Raw genomic sequence first — 16,507 nt, forward strand, 5'->3', positions numbered from 1 at the left:
TCAAGTTTTATTTCGAGGGAGATTTGTCATGTCTCGTCCCCAGTTTTGCTATGTGTCTAGGTTGCCATAGTTTCTGTTCGCGTTGCCCCTCCCTTACTGTGTCACCTCAATCAATGTAACGTATTTAAGTCCTGTCTGCCCCTCGCTCACCGTCACCCTGTCTTTTTGTTCCACGACTTTGTCGGTCAGTCCTGTTGTTGGTTTTGTTGTACCATGATTTTCTTAAAAAAAAAAAAAAAAAGAAATGAAAAAAAAATTGTACCCATGTATAATGCGCACCCCAGATTTTAGGACAATAAATTACTTAAATTTTGCACATTACACGGAAAAAAACGGTAAACTTTTATATCTTTGTTTGAAGCCTGAAATGTCACGAAATGTTGAAAGGTTCAAGGGGGCCGAATACTTTCGCAAGGCACTGTAACTTAAAAGTGCAGGCGTGAGAAATCAAGTTGATAATAACACTAATAATGCTAATAATAACAATAATTGTAATAATAGTAGTAATAATAATAATAATAATAAAACATATCAATGGCATATTAAATACAATTTAAATAAAAATTGAATGCCTCCTTTCTGTTTGCAGCCTTCTGAGGTAAATGTCAAAATTAGCTTCTTACACAGGCTAATAAATTTGAAAATAAAATAACATAACTATGAATAAATCAACCATTCAGGCCTTGGAGTAGCAAGAAAAAGTGCATAGAAAATGTATTTACTGCTCATTTTGCGACACACCGATCTACTCTGATGCGGCCAAGCCTGATACCTGGCATCTTTTCTTGGATGCCACTTCATCAATGTCGGGGCTTAGGGTTTGAGCTGAGGAAACTGTCATTATCGAACAAAGGTGTTCGTCAGTCAGACGTCTCCTGTGAGAAGTTTTCGTCATCTTCATTGAGGAAAAAAGTTGCTCACATAGGTAAGTGCTACCAAACATGGAGAGCAATTGAGTAACTTCAGTGCGAAGCTGAGGCATCGTGTCAGGGATGAACTGTGGAAACTGTGCGGCCCCAACAGCGTCAAACTTTGACTCCAGCGTTTCATCACACTGGAGTTCAATCAGCTCCATTTGGAGGTTAGTTGGTGCTTTTTCCACATCAACTGCGAAGGGATTACTAAGCAGTTCAAATCTAAGTTTCTGGACATCAAAGTCGCCAAACCGCCGGCTAAACTGAGTTTTTCAGCAAACTGTGCGCACACGGCGATAGAGATCTGCGTTTTTATGGTTTGGCAGCAGGGGAAATGGCCAAAGTTTGCTTGTAGCATCTGATTCTCCCACACATCTTCATTTTAAAAGCTCTCACTGACGCATACATATCTGTGATAATGCGTCCCTGCAGCTTCAGGTTCAGCACATCGAGGTGGCTTGAGATGTCACACAGAAAGGCCAGCTCACACAGAAACTTTTGCTCCCGGAGCTCTGCTGTGTCCTTCCCTTTGCTTTCCAGAAACTGGAATATTTCTTCATGCAGTTGGAAAAATCTGTTCAGCACTTTTCCGCGGCTTAGCCATCTCACCTCTGTGTGATACGGCACATCTGTGTATTCTGAATCACACTCTTCCAGAAAATACTTAAACTGGCAGTGATTGAGACCTTTGGCTTTTATGAAGTTAACAATTTGTGTTACTGTGGACGTAACATTCTCCATCTTCAGCGCTTTACCACACAGGGACTCTTGATGTAAGATGCAGTGATAAACAGATAATTCACCTGCACAGTTCTCTTCGCGCATCTTTTCACGAATCCTGCCCACCAGTCCATTCCTTTTACCACTCATGGCTGGCGCACCATCAGTGATTAATCCCACAAGTTTATTCCACGGAAGGTTTATTTCAGTTACACATTTGCAAACCTCCTCAAAGATTTCTTTCCCAGTGGTTGTGCCATGCATTGGTTTAAATCCCAAAAGCTCCTCCGTAACACACAGATTTGAGTCCACGCCGCGGACGAAGACAGACAGCTGCGCAGTATCAGATGCGTCAGTGCTCTCACCCACAGCAAGGGAAAAAGAAACAAAATCTTTTCCCTTCTCCATCAACTGGACATGCAGATTGGTCGCAAGCTCGCTAGCTATTGTCAAGTCAAGTCAAGTTTATTTGTATAGCCCTAAATCACAAGCAGTCTCAAAGGGCTTCACATAGACAGAAATTGACAATTATTCTCAAAGCATCCCCTGATCTTAAGATCCCAAAAGGGCAAGGAAAAACTTAAAAAACCCTACTGGGGGAAAATGAGAAACCTTGAGAAGGAACCACAGATGGAAGGATCCCCCTTTCAGGATCACCAGGTTGGAATGGATGCAGAGAGGGCACAGATGATACAACATGAACATCAATGAAATAAAAAGTGGATGTCCATGTCAGAGCAGAGGGCTGCCGAAGGAGCCCTCAAATGTCCTGGCAGTGTCTTCGAGGAGGTTGAGCTGCAGTTATCCTGAATTGGCCCACGAGAATCCAGATAGCCGCTGTCAGCATGGGTGCCACCTAACCACCTCCCCGGCCGGGGAGGGGGGAGAGAGGGGGCGGAGAGGGAGAGAAAACAAACTCCAGCCGAATCGGCCACTACAGGTTAGGTAAAGGCCATGTCATAGAAATGTGTCTTTAAATGTGTCTTAAATGTTTCTACTGAGGTAGCAGTCCAAATATCCATTGGTAGGGCATTCCAAAGCTCTGGAGCCCGAATAGAAAATGCTCTAGAGCCTGCAGAAATTTTCTTGGCTCTCGGTGTCGCTAAAAGGGTAGCGTTTTGCGAACGAAGGTTACGAGACGGAACATAAGGAACAACTAGGTTGACGAGATATGAAGGCGCTAAGCCATGCAGTGATTTATAGGTTAATAGAAGAACCTTGAAGTCACATCTTAAATGGCCAATGTAAGTTGGCTAGTATTGGGGTAATGTGATCAAATTTTCTTGCCCGAGAGAGCAGCCTTGCAGCAGCATTTTGTACTAACTGTAGACTTTTGATGCGGGACTTAGGAAGACCCGAAAATAGTACATTGCAGTAGTACAGGCGCGACCTGACGAACGCATGTATAATAGTTTCCGCATCACCGGTCGAGAGGATCGGACGAATCTTTGCAATATTACGAAGGTGAAAAAACGCAATTCTGGTTATATTCTTAATGTGCTTTTGAAAGGAGAGAGTTTGGTCAAATATTACCCCGAGATTAGTTACAGTATCGCTCTGAGTGATAGTACGGTTATCTATAGTTATAGCGGTTTCCTTGAATAAGTGTTGATAACGAGTTGGACCAATTATCAACATCTCAGTTTTATCTGGGTTAAGACGAAGGAAGTTGAGAGACATCCATTGCTTGATCTCCGCAAGGCACGCCTCAAGATTACAACAATCCCGCGGATTTGTCATCGGTAACGGCATATATAATTGGGTGTCATCCGCATAGCATTGAAAACTAATATTATATTTACGTATTATGTCCCCAAGCGGAATCATATAAATATTAAAAATAATTGGTCCGAGAACCGATCCCTGTGGGACACCACACGTAACATTATAAAGCTCCGAGGACGCATTGCCATGGACCACTCGGTGCGTCATGTTTGATAGATAGTAATGGAACCAGCTTAGTGCTGACCCTGAAATACCAACACAACTTTTAAGACGCCCTAATAAAATATCGAAGTCTACAGTGTCGAAGGCAGCACTAAGATCGAGTAGTAACAGTACAAACGAAGTGTTTGAATCCATAGCTATGAGGAGATCGTTAGTCACTTTAGCAAGGTAAGCGTCTTTGGGTTCTTGAAAAGCGCTATACAAATTTAATGAATTATTGTTATTATTATTAAGTGCTGTCTCAGTGGAATGATTAGCTCTAAAACCAGACTGAAAAGTGTCATATCGATTATTGGCGACCATGTAATCAATAAGCTGCTGCGCTACTACTTTTTCAAGAAGTTTTGCTATGAATGGGAGGTTTGAAACTGGCCTATAATTACTGAGACAGTCCGGGTCAAGATTTGGTCGCTTAAGTAACGGTTTAATGATAGCGGTTTTAAAGGCTGTTGGCACTATCCCAGAGGAGACAGACAGATTGATTATATTTAAGACGGACGGTCCTAAAATTTGAAATAATTCTTTAAGTAGTTTGGCTTTGGCTGGAAGAGGGTCGAGTAAACATGTTGTTTGTTTAGCCGCACTAACCAATTGTGTAAGTCAAGTCAAGTTTATTTGTATAGCCCTAAATCACAAGCAGTCTCAAAGGGCTTCACATAGACAGAAATTGACAATTATTCTCAAAGCATCCCCTGATCTTAAGCTCCCAAAAGGGCTAGGAAAACTTAAAAACCCCTACTGGGGGAAAATAAGAAACCTTGAGAAGGGACCACAGATGGAAGGATCCCCCTTTCAGGATCACCAGGTTGGAATGGATGCAGAGAGGGCACAAATGATACAACATTAACATCAATGAAATAAAAAGTGGATGTCCATGTCAGAGCAGAGGGCTGCCGAAGGAGCCCTCAATTGTCCTGCCAGTGTCTACGAGGAGGTTGAGCTGCAGTTCCCCCATCCTGAATTAACCCACGAGAATCCAGATAGCCGCTGTAAGCCTTTCAAGAGACACGCTTTTAAAAGTTGAGAGGGTTGTTGCATGATCATCAGCGTTGGAATGGTATTCTTGATCTCATCCCTAATGGATTCAATCTTTTGAGCAAAAAAATTCATGAACTTGTCAGCTGAGTGGAAGGAACTATCGGTGGTCGGCTGGCGCAGAGTCAGCTTTGCCACTGTATCAAATAGGTGTTTCGGGTTATTTTTATTGAGATTAATAACTTGCGAAAAATACAGAGTTTTTGCTAAGATAAGCGCATCTTTATATTTCAGGAGGCTAACCTGCCATGCCTGATGGAAAACCTCAAGTTTGGTTAGACGCCATCTGCGCTCATGCTTTCTACTAGGGGTGTAACGATTCATCGATACACATCGATTAATCGATATAATGCTCTACGATTTATTAGCATCGATGCTAAACGTAAACATCGATTTATATCGTCGTGTTTGACCTCGGACATTAAACACGACTTTATTTTGAAATCCAGTTCATTGTTGCTTGCTTCCTCTTTCCGGGAGCAGTGCGCGCGGCGTTGTTGTGTTGTGAGCAGAGCAGGTACGTGAAAGGGGAGTCGACAACTAGTACGCGGCTCCTGGGCTGGTGCTATGGCTAGTGTCCAAAAAGACGAGGAAATTTGCTCCCCTTTAGGCTTCAAGTCATTCGTTTGGAAACACTTTGGATTCCAAAGAAAAGATGGCTCAACGGACAAGACACGTGCAGTTTGTAAATCCTGCCATGCGGTGATCAAATATTCAGGGACCACAAATCTCGCCGCACATTTAAAGAAAAAACACGACATCAAAGTTCAGTGTTAAAATAAGCACTTTCTATAATACAATACTCTTGTAATTTCCTAAATAAAGAGTTTGCAGTACCTTGTTGATTTTGCGTATGAATTGTTATAAATCAGGATATTGTTCTATATTTTTTATTTAAAAAAATATATATATTGATCGTAGAGCCCTATATCATGATATATCGTGAATGAATTGCAGCAGGCTTTAAGATATTGGCAAATATCGTATCGTAGTTCTTAGTATCGATATGATATCGTATCGTGACAAAACCCGCGATTTACACCCCTACTATATATCAATTAACTATAACATGAAGAACAAGTTAATCGAACCATCCGTCTCACTCCAAATCATTAAATCCATCGAAATCGTCGTCCTCTGTGTCACTTATAAACAAGTCCGCTAACTCCGGAAGTCAGTGGATGTCAGACTCGTTAGTTGCAGTTCCGATTATTCCACAGGCCGAGAGCGCTCTCATGCAGTCTAAAGTGAAAATAACGTGAAGTAATAAACTATGAGTATGTAAGTAATGTGTAATCAAGTAATAATGTGTTAATAATTTCACAAATAAATCGCTCCTGATTATAAGTCTGCCAAACTATGAAAAAAAACTGACTCATAGTCCGGAAGATACTTTACTACTACCAACACAAACTGCCACTTAATGCTTCATGTTTCAAATGGGATTTAATTGAAGTCATAGTATAAATACCAAAAAATTGACCTTTAGTGTGAAAATAGACAATTATGAATTCTTGAAAAACATTCAAATAAGCCATGAGGCGCTTTACTCCGGAAGTAAGATGGCGGCGCGTGCACACGCAGCGGCCTCTCTCTGTCCCGAACGGTGTTTTGTTTTGTCATTTGATGTGGGTTTATCCGACAGTTTTGTGTGTTCGTCTCGTCGTACTGGGTTGTGCTACAAGTGCGGCGGGCTGGTTCTGCTCGACATCGGCGAAAGCGAGTTTTGTGGCATTCTGGACTTTGAAGCGGGGACATTAAAGGCGCTCGGTCTGCTCCGTCCTGAAGCGTCACCGGACTCGCCTGCTATTCCTCCCCCGGTTGGGAAGCGTCTGAAGCGGTGTGCGAGGAGGCTGAAGAGGGGCAAGAGCGGGGGCGTCCGCAGGGCTCGAAGCTTATTTTTTGCCCAAGTTGCCCTCGGGCAAGTTGGAGAAAATTTTACTTGCCCGAAACAAAATTTTACTTGCCCGAATTTTTTGGAGTGGATTTTTACTTGCCCGACACATTTTTGCAATAAAAAAGAAAAAAGTTTTGCCTTCATATGTTTTTATTCCATCATATTGTGCCTGCAGCCTGTTTTAATACAGATTAGTATTTTCGCGCCAACCGGAAACAAGCTCTGCTGGTGCGCAGGCGCAGAAGAGCCAGGGACGGGTGAGGGAGCATGCATTTAATTACGAAGCGCTTTGCCGTTATCAATGTATTGCAGACTTACACGAGAAACTAACCGCTCCCTAGAAAACAAAATGTCGGACCAGAAGCGGCAGAAGTTGCGAGAAATTATGCACAAAATCGTCTTTTTACAGCTTGAAAACATGGTATTATGGCAGGGCAAGTGAGGAAAAATTCTACTTGCCCGTCTGCCATCGCTACTTGCCCCGGGCAATCGGGCAATCGTTAGTTTCGAGCCCTGCGTCCGGGCCAGGCTGGTGGCTAACCCAGCTAACCCATTCTGGCGAATGTTCGGTCGCTGGACATCAACATGGTTTGCTTTCACCTGCTGAGATCTACAAACCGGACAGTGCGTAACTGCTGTGTGTTCGTGTTCACTGGGACTTGGTTGACCGTCTCTGCTGTGCATCTGGAGCGGCTAGCGTGCTATCGAGCGGACCGGGCCATTGTACGAGGGGGAAAGTCGCGAGGAGGTAAGATGTGCGTCTACATCCGTGACGGAGGGTGCCGGGACTCTGTGGTGGTATGCGAGCACTGCTCGCCACTAGCGGAGTTTGTGATCTCCAGGCTGTTAGGGTCCTGAACTCTCTCCCCCCTTCTGCGTGGCGTCCTGTACTTTTGCGCTTTGTTCTGACTGTCTGCTGTGCGCTCTTGCTTGGTTTTGCTTCTCTTATTTACTGTGGTATTTGTTTGTTTATTATTTATTCATCACTCTTATTGTTCATTGTTTGTGCCTTCTTGTTTTTATTTTGCGTTGTTTACTTGTACGTTTATCGTGTACTGTGTCTCGTCACCGTGGGATAGGGGAAACGTAATTTCGATTTCTTTGTGTGTCTTGGCATGAAGGAATTGACAATAAAGCTGATTCTGACTCTGACTCTTTATTTAAAAACAGTAATAAAAGGTATTTGTTAAAATAATAGAAATTGTGTCAAGTACAAACCAAAAAACATTCCTTTGGACAGCTTTTTCACTCTCAAATTATGTATTTCTGCCTTAAGTGCAACGAAACAAAATTATCAATAAGTAGTGACATTTCTACTTTAAAAAACTGTCCAGCTACTGTCCTGACTTGTACAGTCAGTTATAATACTCATCTTTGAGTATCCAACCAAATTAACTGCTGCCTTTTTGCATCTTTCCATATTGCAGTGCGAGCAGCAGCCTGCTGAGGAGGAGGAGGAAGTTGAAGTAATTCACCAGGACGTAGACGCTGTGATTGTGGGAGGAGGCGAGGAGGTGGAGGAAGATGAAGTAATTCAGCAGACGATCGAGGCAGTGATTGTGGGAGGAGGTGAAGACGTGGAAAAGATGGGACGTGTGGTAGTGCAGGAGGATGGATGTCCTGCAGTGATTGTAGAAGAGGTGGCCAGCGCCCAAGTGGAGGAGTGTTACTCTGCCCAGGTGCTGGTGTATAATGATGAGACTTACCTGATGCAGGATGTGGCTGAGGAGCAGGAAGTTGTCACCGAAGTAGCAGAAACAGGTGACAATAACAATTACAAACTCATTCTTTTTGTCCTTCCATAGTTTGATTTAAAAATCACATGAATGTGTCAAGAAAATTCAAACAATCCTCTTCTCCAATCTGCATGCTTCCCACATGATGAATGGATTATGTTGTGGGGCTTTTGCAAAAGGTCAATTGCATCACTAGAAGCCACTCTTTATTATAAAATTCTTTACGGACCCTGGTCCGTGATAACACCCAGCTACATTTTATGCTGTCATCAGTATGTAGTCCTAAATACAGTAATCCCTCGCTACATCGCGGTTCGTTTAACGCGGTTTCACTACATTGCAGATTTTTTTTTCTAAATTAAAAAAAAAAGTAAAAGTCAAAATAAAACTTCTAAATTGAAGAATTATGGCACAAAACTTGCCCAGACGCCAGCAGAAGGCAAGGAGTGCCCACACAATTGCAGTGCGTACACTTGTGAAGTGTGAAATTTATTTTTGAACATAAGATCGACCAAACACAAAATCATTTTTTCACATTGTCACATAATTTCATGTTATGCCAATAAGGCACATAAATCAACATGTTCAAAAAAGGAGAAGGAAGAAGCTATTGCTTGTTTTTTCCTACCCCTTTTATACATCATTATTCTCAACATGGTTGGTAATTAGTTTTTTGAAGTACAGAAACCTGATTTATTGGAGGAAGATAATTTTAGAAATGTAAAGCAGTTTATACAATAATATTGTGGAAAGAAAACTAAATAAATAAGATATGGACTATATAGCTGAAAACAAACAGGCAGAAGATTTCAATTACTATAATTTTCTACTGTAAAATCTTTAAAGTGTTCTTTGAATTGGGCAATGTGTTTACTTTCTTTGATCGTTACAGGTAACTTATTCCATAGCTTTACCCCATTGACAGATATGCACATGCCTTTGAGGGTGGTGCGCACCTTAGGTTGTAAAAGATTCCCTCTCCTTCTTAGACTGTAAAAATTTTCTTTTTCTATGAACCATTTTTGTATATTAGGGAGTATTTTTTTTTTAGCTTTATAACTAATTTGCGCCGTCTTGAAATCTACCAAATCCATAAATTTTAATGTTTGTAATTTGATGAATAAATTATTCGTATGTTCACAATAGCCAACATTGTTGATAATTCTAATTGCTTTTTTCTGCATTGTGCATTGTCTTTAGGGTGGTTTTGTAGGTATTGCCCCATTCCTCAACACTATAGGACATGTAAGGAAGAAGCAGCGCGCAGTATAAAGTGTACATTGTTTTCTGGTTCAGTAAGCGTCTGACTTTACAAAGTATACCCACGGTCTTTGCCAATTTTGAACAGATGTGTTTGTCTTGCGGTTTCCAGCTGAGACTGTGGTCAATTATTACTCCCAGAAAGGAGTTTTCATAAACTCTATCTAATCTGGTGTTATCACACAGTACTTCAATAGTTATGTCTTCTGGAATTTTTCATTTCCCAAAGATCATAAAATTGTTTTTTCTTTATGTTAAGAGATAATTTGAGTCAAACCACAGTTTTAGCTTGGCAAGCTCGTCAGAGACAGTCTTCATTAATTGTTGTAGGTTCTCTCCTTCACAAAAGATATTTGTGTCATCAGCAAATATGACAGATTTCAAAATCTTACAGGTGTTAATTATATCATTAATATATAATATGAATAGTTTTGGTCCCAATATTGATCCTTGTGGAACACCGCAAGTTATATTTAAAAGCATTGACTTTTTCTCTCCCATCTGCACAAACTGTTGCCTATGTTCTAAGTAGCTTTTTATCCGACTGAACCCTATTCTCCTAATCCAGGGGTGGGCAAACTATGGCCCGCGGGCCACATCCGCCAACCCTGAACAAATTTTATTATTAAACATTTTTTTTGGTCATTTGGCCTGCAATGACTGCGTTTCCCCAGTAGATGGGGAAGCGCTCGCCTGCGCATTTACTACCGGAAGCCGTGACAGAAAGCTCGGTGCACACTCACAAGTACGTACTCAGTAGTATGGACATGGCGCACTCGCGCTCTATTTGTATCAGTCCCGAATTTAGAGCGTGGGCTGTGACGACAGCATTCTTGTAATTCACGCGCTGAGCTTTCAGATGCAGTTTTGCGCTAAAGCCACCCACAAACCTTCCCCTGAAATCCTGCCATTAAAATGAGTCGCCCAAGGAAAAGCAAGGTGGACACAGTGCCGAGCGTTTTAAAGAGAGTGGCCAATTTGGCTCGACGTACACGACGTGACGTTCAGCCACATGAACGTCAACATCAACCCGTCACAGATCGAGGTAAACGGACCAACACCTCGGATCTCGCCTAAGAATTGCCACAACAAATTTTACTCCAGACTATGACGCACTAGCAAAAAAGGGAGACCAACAACACTGTTCCCACTGAAAATGAAGGGGACGCTCTCAAATTTGTTGTAAAAAAAAAACATGCATTTTGAATATGATTTGTACACATAGCAGGGATTGAAACTAGCGACCATTCTCATTTCCAAACAATGCAGGATGCTCAAGGACATTGATGCACCACCTGTTTGCGACTAATCTTAAGCTGTAAAGTTCTTAAGGCTTACTTTAAAGAAGTGTTTCCCGTTTCCTCACCTCTGTTACCAGGTGTTTGCGAGTTAAAACTCTGCTCTGATTTTCAGATACCCCTCACCTCTGTTACCAGGTGTTTGCGAGTTAAAACTCTGCTCTGATTTTCAGATACCCCTCACCGTGTTGCCGTTTTGATTACTTTATTTGGGTGTATGCTTTCACAGATTCTTCAAGATGATATATTTGGTCAGAATGTTTGCCGTTTTATGTGATCTCATAAGATAAACATCTTTCATTAATCTGACCTGCAGGCACTGAAGTGATGGAGACTGTTATTCATACTTTTTAAGTGAATTATTATCACACTATTGTTATTCCTGTCCTTTATTATTCAACATCTTCCGCTCACTTTTTTGTCCATTAACTAGTTCCACATAGTTCAACCGATTCACTCCGTTCCACTTTTCACTTATTCCAAAAATTCATGGCATGGGTGCTCACATTTTTCTCGTTCCAAAAATTTTCCGTTTTCGCATAATTCACAAATTTATGGCGATTTTTGCCCCATTCATTCTTAATGGCAGATTCAACATTTCACATTTACGTTGTTCCAGTTTGATATTCACATAATTCAACACATTCAAATCACATTGGGGACATTCCCAAACTTGCCAAATTCAAAATTTTCACGTTTTCACTTTTAAAATTTGCATAAAACTTTGCAAAATTTCATAAAATTTCATTTTTCACTTCTAACTTCTACATTTTTCCACCAATTCAACTCGTTCCAACTTTCAACTGTTCATCTTTTGCCTAGCTATTCCACAACTTCCCACTTGCCAAAAACTTCACATCTTTTATTTTGAAATTCAACCAAAATTCTCTAAAATTTCCGTTTTTCTACTCTAATTTCTACATTTTTCAACTGATTCAACCCATTCCAACTTTCAACTGTTCATCATTTTTCTACCTATTCCACAACTTACCAAATACTTCACATCTTTTATTTTGAAATTCACTCCCAATTCCTTTTTCCCTTCTCATTTCTACATTTTTCAACCAATTCAACTCATTCCAACTTTCAACTGTTCATCTTTTTTCTACCTATTCCACAACTTCCCACTTACCAAAAACTTCACGTATTTTATTTTGAAATTCACACCCAATTCCTTTTTCCCTTCTCATTTCTACATTTTTCAACCGATTCAACACATTCCAACTTTCAACTGTTCATCTTTTCTCTACCTATTCCACAACTTCCCACTTACCAAAAACTTCACATCTTTTATTTTGAAATTCACACCCAATTCCTTTTTCCCTTCTCATTTCTACATTTTTCAACCGATTCAACCCATTCCAACTTTCAACTGTTCATCATTTTTCTACCTATTCCACAACTTCCCAAAAACTTCACATCTTTTATTTTGAAATTCACACAATTCCCTTTTCCCTTCTCATTTCTACATTTTTCAACCGATTCAACCCATTCCAACTTTCAACTGTTCATCTTTTTTCTACCTATTCCACAACTTCCCACTTACCAAAAACTTCACGTATTTTATTTTGAAATTCACACCCAATTCCTTTTTGCTTTCTCATTTCTACATATTTCAACCGATTCAACCCATTCCAACTTTCAACTGTTCATCATTTTTCTACCTATTCCACAACTTCCCAAAAACTTCATATCTTTTATTTTGAAATTCAGATAAGATAAGATAAGATAATCCTTTATTCCCTCAATGGGGAAACTCCTATGTTAGCAGCAGTACACTTAACATATACACACACACACACGCATGCGGGGAAGGGGGTAAAAGATTTTAAAGAAGTAGAAGGTATATATAATTAAAAAAATATGGACAGTGTATACAAAATACACAATAGACAGTAGAGATAAAAAAAATATTAGATAAAAAAAATAGTGCAAAAAAAAGTGCAACGAAAGCAGGTAAAAGAGTGTGAGGTAGACAGATATTGCACATAGTGTGATTGCACATATGGTTATTGCACGTTATTGCATGTTATTTTGTCCGTTAGCTACGGTGATCGGCCTGGTTGTACAGTCTGATGGCAGCAGGGAGGAAGGACCTGCGATGCCTCTCGGTGGTGCATCGTGGGTGACGAAGCCGGTCGCTGATGGAGCTCTCCAGGGCTCTGACAGTCTCATGACGGGGGTGGAAGACATTGTCCATGATGGAGGACAGCTTAGCCACCATCCTCCTCTCCCCCACCACCTCCACCCGGTCCAGACTGCAGCCCAGGACAGCGCCGGCTTTCTTCACCACCTTGTCCAGCCTCTTCCTCTCCGCTGCAGTGATGCCGCTGCACCAGCAGACCACCCCATAAAAAATGGCGGACGCCACCACAGAGTCATAGAAGGTCCTCAGGAGGCCGTCCCTCACTCTGAAGGACCTCAGTCTGCGCAGCAGGTGGAGTCTGCTTTGGCCCTTATTGTATAGGGCCTGAGTGTTAACAGTCCAGTCCAGTTTATTGTTCAGGTGAACACCCAGGAACTTGTAAGAGTCCACAATCTCTATGTCCGTTCCCTGGATGTTCACCGGCGAGGGGGAGACTTTGCGCCGGCGGAAGTCCACCACCATCTCCTTTGTTTTCCCAGAGTTAATCTGGAGGCGGTTCCGCCGGCACCAGTCCACGAATCTGTGATTCAGTTCTCGGTACTCCGTCTCGTCTCCGTTGTTAATGAGACCAACGATGGCGGAGTCGTCCGAGAACTTCTGGAGGTGGCAGGTTGATGTGTGGTGGGTGAAGTCAGCTGTGTAGATGGTGAAGAGGAGGGGGGCCAGGACGGTCCCCTGTGGAGCTCCTGTGCTGCAGACCACCGTGTCAGACACACGGCCTCCTGTCCTCACAAACTGCGGTCTGTTTGTGAGGAAGTCCAGGACCCATGATGTCAGCTGCTGGCAGGCTCCAGCATGGTGCAGTTTGTTCCCCAGCAGTTCTGGCTGGATGGTGTTGAAGGCACTGGAGAAATCATAAAACATGATCCTCACAGTGCTTCCAGCCCGCTCCAGGTGAGCCAGGGACCTCTGCATGAGGAAGATGACGGTGTCCTCAACCCCGATGCTCGGCCGGTAGGCGAACTGCAGGGGGTCGGCGGAGGAGCTCACCAGGGGGCGCAGGTGGTGGAGGACCAGCTTCTCCAGGGTCTTCGCCAAGTGGGATGTCAGGGCCACCGGCCGGTAGTGGTTGAAGTCACTGGGGCGAGATGACTTGGGCACTGGTACCACGCAGGACGTCTTCCACAGCTGTGGTACCCTGTGCAGCCTCAGGCTCATGTTGAATATGTGCTCCACGATCCCGCACAGTTGCCCGGAGCAGGATCTGAGCAGCCTGGAGGTGATGCCATCTGGACCCGTCGCCTTCTTCACCTTGAGCCTGGCCAGTCCTCTCTCCACCTGGGCTGTGGAGAGCACCATGCTGGGTGGTGGGGTGGTGGGTGTGGTGGGGTGGTTTGCAGGGGGGATGGTTGGTGGGTTCGGTGGAGTTGAGAATGGGCTGGGGGGTCTTGGAGGGGGTGTAGCAAGGGGCGGGGTTGAGGTGAGAGTCCTCGGAGCAGAAGAGGCTCCAGTCGGGGGAAGTTGCAGCAGGGCTGGGTGGGTGGGGGGAGGAGTGGATGTTTGTTCAAACCGGTTGAAGAACCGGTTCAGGTCATTCACCCACTCCTGATCCCTGTCCAGCGCAGGTCTGGAGTTGCTACGTCCTGAGATGGTGTTCAGGCTCCTCCAGACCCCGCTGACGTCGTCCCGCTGCAGTTGGTCTTCCATCCTCCTCCTGTAGTTGCTCTTCCCCTCCCTGATCTTCTTCCTCAAGTCCCTCTGCACCGTTTTCAGCAGGTCCCTGTCTCCCGATTTAAAGACCCTCCTTTTGTCCCTGAGCAGGTCTTTGATCTCAGGGGTGATCCAAGGTTTGCTGTTTGCAAAAACTCTGACTGTTTTGGTGGGTATGGTGGAGTCTACACAAAAGTTAATGTAGTCCGTGACGCAGCTGGTGAGACCGTCGATGTCGTCCCCGTAGTCCTCACAGAACACGTCCCACACCATGGTCTCAAAACAGTCCTGAAGAGTCTCCAGAGATTCTTCAGACCAGATCTGTCTGGTGTGGGTGACTGCTGGTTACCTGTGCACCAGAGGCTGATACAGGGGGAGAAGGTGGATCAGATCGTGATCAGATCTTCCAAGGGGGGGAGGGGTGATGATGTATATGCCTCCTTAAGGTTGGCATAAAAAAGGTCCAGTGTTTTATTTCCTCTGGTACTGCAGGTGACATATTGGCTGAAAGTTGGAAGCGTGGATGAAGGAGAGGCATGATTGAAGTCCCCGGTAACAAGGAGGAGGGCATGTGGATGCTGTGTTTGCAGCCTGCTTACACTGCTGTGCAGGACATCGCGGGCTGCGTCGGCATTAGCATTTGGGGGGACATACGCAGTTATCGCGATAACGTGCGAGAGTTCCCGCGGCAGGTAGTGTGGCCTCAAGCTAACGGCTAGCAGCTCAATGTCCGCGCTGCAGAGTTGCTCCTTGATAGTGATGTGCCCAGGGTTACACCATCTATCGTTCACAAACACAGCAAGCCCCCCTCCTTTCCTCTTACCGCTCTCTCGTGTCCTGTCTGCCCTTATCAGGTTGAATCCGTCCAGAGCGACGACAGAGTCCGGTGTTTGCTCCGTTAGCCAGGTTTCCGTGAATAGCAGCATGCTACATTCCCTGTATTCCCGTTGGTGCCGTGCCACCGCCGTTAGCTCATCCATTTTATTGCAAATGGATCTCACATTCCCGGTGATGATGGTGGGGAGTGTGGGCTTGAAGCGGCGTTTCTTTTTCCGGCACATAACACCCGAGCGTTGTCCTCTTTTCCTCCTCTTCAGCTCGGGGGAAACATTGGGCTTGTAGCCTGTTAGCTTCCCTTGGCTACAGAGGGCTAACAGCTGACCACGGGTGTAAACAATGGAGCGTTTACTGCCTGCTTCGGCGGTTGCTGGGGTGATGAACCAGGTGAAAAATAGATAAAATAAGACGGCCAGCCTCACTGTTTTCGCAAACATGTTTCTGCCCGGTAAAAAGAAAAGCACAGGACTGGAAAAAAAAGTAAAAAAGAACATATAAAACGAGACAATATACAGACGAGTCGACGGAGCTGCTGCAAACGTGTCGCCACTACCGCGGCGCCAACGAATCACAACCAATTCTACTCTATTTCCTTTTTCCCTTCTCATTTCTACATTTTTCAACTGATTCAACTCGTTTCAACATGATTCTGCAGCATTCCTTCAATATTTATTCAACTTCTTCACCTTCACACGCAATTCCTTCAGGAATTGCAAATTCTAGTTGTTATTATTTTTTTAATGCTGTTAATAAATGCATTTGTTTTAAAAAAAAAAAAAACTTGTTTGGAATATCCATGCTTTACTATCTACCAAAATCTTTTACGCAATGACCTTTACAGGTCGCTTATATTACATCACACAAACACTACGTCCATCTGCTCCTGGTTCGTCCCTCCGGTCCAAATTTAGAACCCAGTTCGGCCCGCGAGTCAAAAGGTTTGCCCACCCCTGCCCTAATCCCATACCTTTCCAATTTTTGAAGCAAGATGTCATGATTAATTGTATCAAAGGCCATTTTAAGGTCAATAAAAACTCCTACGCCAAACTCCTGTCGTCAATGGTTGT

The 16,507-nt window shown here is 43.4% G+C and overlaps 2 protein-coding genes across 13 annotated transcripts in view; both read left to right on the plus strand.

The window, feature by feature from the left end:
* ndufc1 (NADH:ubiquinone oxidoreductase subunit C1) overlaps positions 1–14,298 on the plus strand; it is a 108,699-nt gene extending 94,401 nt beyond the window's left edge. Inside the window, exon 4 of the mRNA XM_061273515.1 lies at positions 14,289–14,298. The gene's annotated coding sequence lies outside the window, so the exon portion shown is untranslated. The remainder of the gene's footprint in view (positions 1–14,288) is intronic.
* The window catches only part of LOC133150815 (ETS-related transcription factor Elf-2-like), a 106,921-nt gene that overhangs the window by 37,444 nt on the left and 52,970 nt on the right, over positions 1–16,507 (plus strand). For all 12 annotated transcript variants that reach the window (XM_061273433.1, XM_061273375.1, XM_061273408.1 and 9 more), the window contains one exon: positions 7,941–8,274. In XM_061273433.1, coding sequence (XP_061129417.1) covers positions 7,941–8,274 — 334 coding nt within the window. The remainder of the gene's footprint in view (positions 1–7,940; positions 8,275–16,507) is intronic.

Source organism: Syngnathus typhle, linkage group LG1, assembly GCF_033458585.1.
Source record: "Syngnathus typhle isolate RoL2023-S1 ecotype Sweden linkage group LG1, RoL_Styp_1.0, whole genome shotgun sequence".
NCBI classification, from domain to species: Eukaryota; Metazoa; Chordata; class Actinopteri; order Syngnathiformes; family Syngnathidae; genus Syngnathus; species Syngnathus typhle.